This window comes from Mirounga leonina, unplaced genomic scaffold (assembly GCF_011800145.1).
Source record: "Mirounga leonina isolate KUSES-001 unplaced genomic scaffold, KU_Mleo_1.0 Mir_150, whole genome shotgun sequence".
In the NCBI taxonomy this organism is placed as follows: domain Eukaryota; kingdom Metazoa; phylum Chordata; class Mammalia; order Carnivora; family Phocidae; genus Mirounga; species Mirounga leonina.
In genome coordinates, this window is record NW_023270374.1 from 36,162,615 (window position 1) to 36,172,306 (window position 9,692).

General features: G+C 56.3%; 1 protein-coding gene across 1 annotated transcript in view; it reads right to left on the reverse strand.

Moving 5' to 3' along the window:
* Positions 1-3,547, reverse strand: part of CDH22 (cadherin 22) — a 66,322-nt gene extending 62,775 nt beyond the window's left edge. Inside the window, exon 1 of the mRNA XM_035005709.1 lies at positions 3,293-3,547. Within this exon, the coding sequence (XP_034861600.1) occupies positions 3,293-3,547 (255 nt within the window). The remainder of the gene's footprint in view (positions 1-3,292) is intronic.
* Between the last annotated feature and the right edge of the window lie 6,145 nt (positions 3,548-9,692).

The window sequence follows — 9,692 nt, forward strand, 5'->3', positions numbered from 1 at the left end:
AAAAAAAAAAAAAAAGTCCAAGCTCATATTCCTCATATTGCTATTGAATATTGAGGGAGGTGTGGGCTAAGTGACCACCTCCCTCTCTCCCATCCCCCACCACTTGGGGGTGAGAAACCAGGACATGTGTTGCTGAGAAGGCTTTCAGGGTTTGGGCAGGGGTTGGGAGTGTCTGTGTAGCTGGGATGCTCAAGCTGGTGGAAATACCAGGCGAGACCTATAATTATAAAAGCTAATACCCAGCACACACCAGGTGCCAGGTGCTTGCTCTTCTAGGCTCCTGACATATGCTAACTCGGTGATTCCTCACTGCAACCCTTTGAGGTGGGGGTAGTAACGGCCTCACTCAACAGATAAGGAACCTGAGGTTCAGAGAGGTTAAGTAATGTGCCCAAGATCAGAGAGATAATAAGGGGCAGAGCTGGGATTTGAGCCCCGGCAGCCTGGCTCCAGCTGGCCCCCTTGAACCACATACTATATACCACACCACAGGAAGTGTGCTCTGGGCAAATGCTTGCAAACAGATGGAACTTCTCTTTCTTCCCCGCACAGAGGTGGGCTCTGGGAATAAGAGAGGGGGGTTCTGGGTGAAGATGATGGCTGGGGGGAATAACATGGTCGTGGCAGCTGTGGGGATGTTAGGAGAGGTTGCCCCAAGGAGAAGAAATACCGGGTACAATGCTTGGCTCACGGTCAAGGGCAGTCACACTGCACTGGGCCCCAAGCTGGTGTCCAGAAATCTGGTCTCTAGGGTTGGTTCTGTCACCATGTTGCCAGGTGACCTTGGCCTGATGTTCTCTGCCTCCAGCCTCAGTTTCCTGGACTTATAATGAAGGGACTTTCTAAGGCCACAGACTGGTTCCTGGAGACAGGGGTGGGGCTCCCTGCATGCTGGTGAGATGCTAATGGCCAGCGGGATGCAGTGCAAGGTGCTGGATCAGCAGTGGGTTCTCTCAAGGCTTCAGGACTTGGGTGGCTGGGGAGGCCTCGGAGCCCCAGCTGCTGGGCAGACAACAGAGCTCAGGTACCTGACGGCACCAAGCTGACATTTAGGCAGATGTGCGAGTCCTTCCCTGCCTCTCTGGGGGTTTCCTGGACCCAAGTCCACCTCCCAAGCCCAGATGTCTCAGAGAGGTTGGGAGAATCAGGCTGGGACTGGCCTCCGACGCACACAGGTTCAAGTCCTGGCCAAGTTCCTTGCCCCCTCTAGGACTTTGCCCTCTCTCAGGCCCCGGTTTCCTCGCTACAAAAGGGAACGATGATTTCCACCTTGCCGTTTAAGGATTAAGTGCTTCATAGGAGAATAATGAGAAAACAACGATGAACAACCAACCAGGCTGCAAGCTGAACACCGTATCTGCTATTTACTTCCTTAATCCTTTCAGGAACCCCAGGAAGAGGGCTCTCTTAGCCCCCCATTACAGACGAAGAGACAGGTTCAGGGAGGTGACGTAACTTGTTCAAGGTAATACGGTTTGTGGGTTGGCAGACGCAGGACTGAAGTTCAGGTGCTTCTGGCCCTCAAGCCTGCATTCTTAGTCACCTCACCATCAGCTGCAGCCTAGTTGGAACTGGTCCCTCCTTCCCCATCCCCTCACCCCATTCTGCCAGCCCCACCATCTCACTGCCCTGCCTGGGAGTCAGGAACCCTAGGCTCTGCCACTAGTTTGCCGGGTGACCTTGAGCAAGGACATGGATAGAGGGGAAAGTAGCCAAGGACCAGGGATTACTATGTCTAGACCAGAGAAAATCTAGGTTTCCTGCAAGACAAACCGGGAGATTTACATCAAGGCCTTCCTCCCCTCCCTGATCCCTGAGCCTCTGACCTGAGCAGGTTGATCAGCCTCCCAATTCTCGGACCCATTAAGCACATGGGAAACTCCAGGGTTGGTCCCCTCCCCTGACTCTGCTGGCCAAAACTTCCCAGAAAGCTGACTGGCAGAAACCAGAGAACTGTGCCCTACCAGCACCCTCCGCCTCAATACTTTAACTGCTGACAAGCCTCTGACTAAGCCAGGCTCCCTCAGACCTCCAAGTCTTTGCACAGGCTATGTATGCCTTCTTTCTCATCAGCCCGACGAACTCCTACTCATACATCAAAACCCTGCTCAGGTGTGTTCTCCTCCCCAAGCCAGCCAACAGATACCATTTACGGAATGCCTACTCGCTGCTAGGTGCTGACCTGTGAAGCTTTTCATGTACCAGAGCATCTCTGATACTCTGGGGGGCCCCCAAATGGCAGAGGCTGGATCTTACTTGCCTCTGCCTCTCCAGCATCACACCCATGAGGGGCTAGGAATTGAATGGCTGCACAAAAGTCCTTCCCAGCTTCATATACCCCTAAGGCACAGATCTTTCTCAAACTGAGTAAATGCTGGCCACATTAGCCAGCATTTACTCAGTTTGAGAAAGTAGCTTTCATTCATTCATTCATTCATTCATTCATTCAATATGAACAGTTTATGAAGAACGTGTGTACTAGGTGCTGGATATAACAGTGAGAAAACCAACACGGTCTGATAGGAAATATATACATTAATTGCATAATCAAACAAATACATGCATAATTAAGTGTTGTGAAGGAAAGCTGTGGGGACGTTGGGGGGCACGTGACAGGGACGAATGGCCATAGTCAGGGGAATCTGTCTAAGCCTGCTGTGATCAAGCCGGCTTCTCTGGACATGTGGCATTTGAGTGGAGACCTGAGTGTCAGTATAAAGTAAACAGCAGAAGGAGCAGGACTGACCTGTTCAGGGGAGGAAATAACCCAGGCGAAGGGAAGGGGCGGTGGCAGGAGAGGGCACTGTGAGGACCATCAGAAGAGCCCTGGGCCTGAAACTCAGAGGAATGTGGCAGGAGGTAAGGCTACAGGGGAGCCAGATCTTTGTAGGCAGCCCAGTGAAATTTGGACTTGACCCCAAGTGCATGGGAAGCTATTGAAGAATTTTAAGCAGAGTGGGGACAGTATGTGTGTGACACGATCAGATTTGCAAACTTGTTTCTACATTCTAGATGCATCCAGCTACAAGATGGCCTGGGTTTACCTACTAGCTCTCTCTGCTCTGAGATGCACAGGGGAGGGGGACTGGAGGAGGCCGTGGGCAGGGGCGGCCTGCGGAGCGCGCCACCCTGCAGTCAGTCCGCCCGGGCCAGGCGCGGGCTGGGGAGGAGGCACCAGGGACGGGGACTTGGGGAGTGGGGGGGAGGGGGAGGGGGCCGGGTCCTCAGCGTCTCCAGGTGGGTGTCTCCGGGGTCCTGGGCGCGGGGCAGCGGGTGCGGGGGCCCACTTTACCTTGCCCACGTACAGGGGCTCGGTGCCCGTGTACTCCTCCACCACGAAGAACTGGTTCCACACCCAGCCGCGCTTCACGCGGCCCGCGCCCGGCGCGCCGTCCTGCCGAGCCCCGGGTGCCGCCGGCGCGGGGCTGCCCTCCGCCCACAGACGTCCGGGCAGCGGCGGCGGCGGCGGCAGCAGCAGCAGCAGCAGCAGCGCGGGCGACAGCGCGGCTCCCGCCCGGAGCCCCCGCCCGTCGGGCCGCGGCCTCATGCTCGGCCTGCGCCGGGCCGGGGCCCAGGAGCCTGGACGGGAGGCACCGGGGCGTCGCCGCTCGGAGGCACGACGGAGCGGCGCCGCGTCACATGGTTGGCCTCAGCGCGGCCGCCGGGGCGCCGCCCCCCACCCCCCGCCCCCCCCCGACGGGGCACCCGGACAGGCCCGCGGCCCTGCGCGCCGCTCAGCGGCGGGGGCGCCCGGCTGCAGGGGGAGGGGGCGCGGCCGCACCCGGGGCATGGACGGCCCCCCGGGGTCCCCGCCCGCGCCCCCCTCGCTGCCGCCGCGGCCGGATCACCAGGCGGCGCCTCCGCGGCCGGTATGCGCCATGGTCCCCGCTCAGAGGGGTGCTGGTTGGGGCCCGGCCGATCCCTGGAGGGCGGGGGGCCGTCCCGACCCGGGCCCGGAGCCTGCGGGAGAAACAAGAGAACGTAAGAGGAGGCGCCTTGTGGGGGCAGGGCAGGCTGAGTCGACCTCTCCTCGGCTTTTAGGTACCAATTAAACACCTGCTGTGACCCCTAGTGGTCCCTGCCTCCCCCCCCCTCCCCGGCTAGTAGTTCTGCGCCTTCTCCCCGCCTCTCCCCCCGCCGCCCCAGCCCTGGATCCTTTCTTTCTTTTCTTTTTTAAAATTGTATTTATTTATTTGAGAGCGAGAATGAGAAAGAGAGAGAGAGCGTGGGGGGGGGGGGGGCAGGGTCAGAGGAAGAAGCAGACTCCCTGCTGAGCAGGGAGCCCAATGCAGGACTCAATCCCAGGACTCCAGGATCATGACCTGAGCCGAAGGCAGTTGCTTAACCAACTGAGCCACCCAGGCACCCCTGGATCCTTTCGTTCAACTCCCATCACACACCTGTCCTCTCCCAGCCTCCCCCGACTTTCTCCCAGCCCGGCGCCCAGCTCCTTCTGCGTGGTCCTTCACCAGCCCCCATGCCCACGGGAGCTGGGACCTTACCAGCTGCTTTCCCTTGCGCTGGCTGACAATCTGTCCAACCCAGCCCACCCCCTGGAAATCCCCCACCCCAGAGAGGGAGCAGGCCCTTCTAAAAGGGGTCTTCAAAGGTTCCCAGGACCCAGGCCTCCTGGGTGCACAGAGTCCAGCTCCCAGCCGGCCACCCACATTACCGCCTTCTCAAAGCAGGTGAGAGGTCATTCCACCCAAAACAGGAGCCCAGGGAAGGCCCTCTGATCTCATGCTAGTCCCTGCACAGCCCCCTGCTGGGGTGGGGCACCTGAGTCCCAGGGGGCCTTGCTTGGAGGTGCCCTGAGTGACTTTGGGCAGGGCCACAACCCCTCTGAGCTTGCCATGGTGTCTCCACATTCCCCCAGAAAACCTTCCTTTTGCAGCTTCTGAGAGACACCTCTCCCCCATCCTGGACCAGCACTGCCGTCCCCAGATCAATCCATCTCTCCTTCCCTCACCTCCATCAGATCCTGCTTTCAGCAAGAACGGATCTGAAGGACTAACTCCTACTTAAGCCATAATGATGAATAATGGCTTAATGTGGGTGTTTACAGGGGACAGCAATGCTGCTTTAATGGAGGAATTTCAGGCACTGACAGGAGTGAGTGGAGGTGAGGGGTTCAATCCCCACTCTTCTCCCCAAGCCCAGTTCAGCTCAGTTCAACAACTCAATTCCACTGAGCATCGGCTCGGCCAGGTTTGGGCTGGATGCTAGGACAGAGGTAAATAAGCTCCCAGTTTAGTGGGGTGAGCAACATAAATGCCAGGTGGCGTGTGAGTGGGGCTCTAAGAAGGACTCAAGGAAGGGAGTGGGCACTGGTGTCTGGAAGGAGAAGGTGGGTGGGAGGGAATCCGGGCTGTTTCTTGGAGGAGGGGGCTTCTGCGTGGATGGGAAGAAAGGGATGAGCATTGTGGCAGAGGAGTGTGCAGGGAGCCTAGGGGGCGTTTGCCTGGTTGGGGGAGTTCGGTGGGAAACGGGTGTATGGCTGGGCAGAGGATGGGCCAGGTCCTCCTGCAGAACAAGGAGGTGGCCGGAATCTTCAGGGCAGAAATGTAGACCACCTCCTGTGACCCAGCACCCACAGCGGGCGGCTCTCACGCCTTTAACTAACTTGTGTGAGTCATAGCGACTGGGAAGGCTGGTGTTTTATACCCACTCTGCAGATGCTGATTCCTCAGTGTTCTTTCCCCACATGGGCAAAGGAACTTCCTTACAGAAGGGGTTCAGGGTAGGGAGTCATCTGTTGGAAGGGAGGGACAGTGAGGAGGTTAAAGCTGCATTTCCGGGCAGTGAAAAGGAGAAAACCTCACAGTCCCTAGGGAAGAGAGGAGGGAGGAGTCCCAAACATGGGACCGTGCTGTTCCCTCTTTCCCTTCAGGCCCCACCCTGAACGAACGGAGGCCAGGAGGGCCCGTGACCCTGGTGTGAGCATCCCCAGCACCCCTTCCTCGCCCACTCTGTGGGGCCTAGGCACGAGACAGCGTCAAAGGATGAGGACATGCCGCTCCCCTTGTGGCCCTGCTCTGAGATCCCAGAGCTGTGCTGCCACCTCTGGGGATCCGGCTTTGATTCCCCACGTTACAGCCTGGGCTGGTCGTAATGAGGCTGGAGTTATGGGTGAGGAGGAGGCATCGCTCCACAGCCTTCATTTCCTGGAGCTTATGACTTCCCTGCGGGCTCGGCAGGAACTGTTCCCCTGACTCCATCAGGCAGTTTCAGGACCCATCACAGCCCTGCAGGGACGCAGAGGGGAGGGGCTGGCGGGAGGGTGGGCATGGGGGGAGGCTGGGGCCACCTCTGGGGAGAGCTGTGGGGGTGCAGGAGGTGGGAACAAGGGGTGATCCCCCAGTATTTGCAGGCACTCCATTGCTGCTCTCTCTCCTTCCCTCTTCTCCTTCCTTTTCTTTCTCTACACCACCTTTTCAAAGATTCTGTCATTCATTCATTCATCAAACATTAGCATCTACTACAAGTGGGGAGACAGAAATGCATTCATTCATTCATTCAACATACTTTCAAGACAGCAAGATACAATCAGTTACTCAGCTATATATCAGGAGAGAGATGCATTTCTTCTGGTTGTTCATTTACTCTTGCAACAAATATTTACCACACCTCCCTGTTGCCACCCCTGTGCTGGGCACTGGGAACGAAGCAATAAACAAAATAGTCCTGGTCCTCTTGGGGTTGGCCTTCTAGTTATAAAGGAAAGAAATCTACCATATAATTTCTGGGGGCAATAAGTGTTAAGAAGAAATATAAAACAGGAAAGGGGGAGGAAGAGAATGATGGAAAGGCTGGAGTGGGTGTCTTATTATAGACGTGATATCAGGGAGGGCCTCTCAGAGGAGGTGACATTTGGCTGATCTGGAAAGATGAGAAGGAGCCTGGCACAAGATGGTTCCACGCAGAGAGAACAGCACATACAAAAGTCCAGAGGCTGGAATAAGCTGAGGAAGAGTAAGAGGCCACTATGGCTGGTGCAGAGCAAGAAGGTGACTGAAGATGAGTTAGGACTGGGGGACGCAGGCCAGATCAGGCAGGACTGGGAGAGGGAAAGCAGCTTCCATTGTATTCGGTGTGTGCCCAGAAGTGCTTGGAGGAATTTAATACAGTGAAAACCACAGGAGATCGAAATGATCTCTGGCCATGAGGGAATTTCATGATGGAAGTCCTTCAACACAGGAGGGCCAAGCACAGCGCAGTGGGGCGCAGCCGAGGGACGGCATCGTAGAGAAGGTGGCACTTGAAGTTAAAGTGCAAGAAAGATTTGGACATGCGGGATTTGGGGTGTGGGGGAGGAGAAGGAGCTCTCTGTGGAAGGACTGCCTGGGGCAAAGGCCAGAGGTCAAGTCCCACTTTAGAGAAGGGCAAAGTAGAATCGAGAGTGTTGTCCAAAGTTGCATAGAATACTTGGTGGCTGGGTGCAGTCTCGAACCCAGGCTTGGATTCCCCTTGGTGTGGGGCCCCTCCGAAGGAGCAGCAAAAGTGGCCCCTCTCAGTGGCTGCAGCCCAGCCCCAGGGGGCGCGCTTGGCAGGACCAGGTTGGCTGCATCTCCCTGGCCTGCGCCCTCGGCTCGGCCTGCATGATGGTTTGAGGGGCGGGGCTACCAGGGCCCTCCTTCTCCCAGGCCTTCATACCGCCCACGGGGCCTCTCTCAGACGCGTGGGCCAGCTTTCCTGGCCACCTGCCAATTCTCCACCGCTCTGCCTGGCCCTGCCTAGACTGCTGCAGACGCTTGGGCCTCCTCTCCCCCACCCTTTCCTGCTCCAGCTGCGTTTTCTGAACCGGTGTAACCACAGGACCCTATCTTGGCGTCCAGTCCTTCAGGGGAGGATGCCGTGGAGCCTCGGGCCTGCATTCGGATCTGCCAGGCCTTCTCATGAGATCATGAGCATGTTGGTGGCTTTCTCTGGGCCACAGGTCTCAACCTCCTGCACAGCTGTGTCATCCCATGGGATTAAATGTCAAGCCCCAGCCTGGCTCAGTAAATGTTGGCTTTGCCCTCTCTACTTTTCAGCCTCAGCTCCCCTGATCCGTGTGCTCTCACGACCACGTACTCAAATGTGATTCCTATGTGCGTGCGGGCCTGTGTCTGCAATCATGGATGTCATCGTATATGTGTATATCTGGTGCAGGTTCATTCGTTCCATAGATATTTGTGAATTTCCACTCTGTGCTGTTCTAGGCACAATGAAAAGAAACGGGGAGAGTCCTTGCCCTTGCAAGTCTAATGGGGGACAGACAATAAACAAATAAATAAATAACATGACAGTTCATGGTAAATGCTGTGAAGAAAAACAAAGCAGGTTAAGGGGCATGGGAAGTGAAGTGGGGCGATTTGCTCTCTCTCACAATCATCTGTTATAAATGATCATTTATACAAGGTGGTCAGGGAAGGCCTCACAGCTAAGGTGACATTTGAACAGAGATCCAAAGTGAGGGAAGGAGGGAGCTGTGCACATAACTAGAAGAAGAAAATTCCAGGCGGCGGGGGGGGGGGGGGACAGCAAGTGCAAAGGTCCTGAGGTCAGTGCATGTTTGGTGTGCAGGAGGAACAGCAAGGAGCCCCTTTGTTGCTGAAGTGAGTGATGGGGCGTGAGCAGCAGGAGATGGGGTCAGAGAAAATATGGAGGTGGGCATCAGAGTCTGCAGTGCCTCCTTTGGATTTTTACCGTGAGATGGGGTCCCTACCCTGGGAGGGTTTGAGCAGAATAATGACATGATCTAATTTTTATTTTAAAAGATCATCATGGCTAGCTATTGAGTTCAAAATAGAGGGAAGCTGGGCCTGGGAGAGGGCTGGGGGGTGGCGTTTCAATAATGCAGACAAGAAGTGAAGGTGGCTCAGACCAAGGCAGAGCAGTGGAGGTGCCGAGAAGTGAAGCTGTGCGGCGGGCTACGTTGTGGGTCCAAGATGGGAAAGAGGAACCAAGCATGACCATCAGGCCGCCTCAATAAAGGGAATAGTGGGGTTCCCTCTCACCGAGCTGAAGGCAGCTGTGGGCAGCGCAGATATGGGGAGATCAGGAACTCCGTTTTGGATGTGTTCCATTCAAATGCCTGTTAGAAGTCCAGTAGTGATGTGCAGCCGGCCAGGTCACCTAGAGTCAGGAGCCCAGGAGCGGGGGCCCGGCTACAGGGGTACATCTGGGAACTTGGATAGTATTTAGAGCTGAGACCGGATGAGCCCTCGAAGGCATGAGCGCAGGTAGGTAAGAGGCCCAGCCTCTTAACTATAGAGATCAGGGAGATGAAGAGGGCCGAGCAAAGGAGGCTGAAGAGGAGGGAAGAGAAGGGCCAGGGAGGGGAGGCAAGGAGAGAGGAGCTATCCTGGAAGCCCACTGAAGATAGTGCTGGAAGGAGGACGGGTCATCAACTGTGCAGAATGCTCTGTCAGCTGAGTGACCATCTGTCCAGCTTTGCCTCTGTTGTCCCACCCCCTTTTCTCCCAGTTTAGATGATGAATTATATGGTCATCCTACTGCCAGGTCAAGTCAGATGTGGACTTCGAATTGACCATTGGTTTCAGCAACACGGAGGTCATGGGCAGCCTTGATCAAAGCTAGTTTGGTGCGTGGGAGGTGTGCAGGCGTGAATGGAGTGGGTTCAAGAGAGACTGGGAGGCAGGGAGGCAGAGACATAGGTGGGGGTGGGTGACAGCCCCTCTGGGGATTTT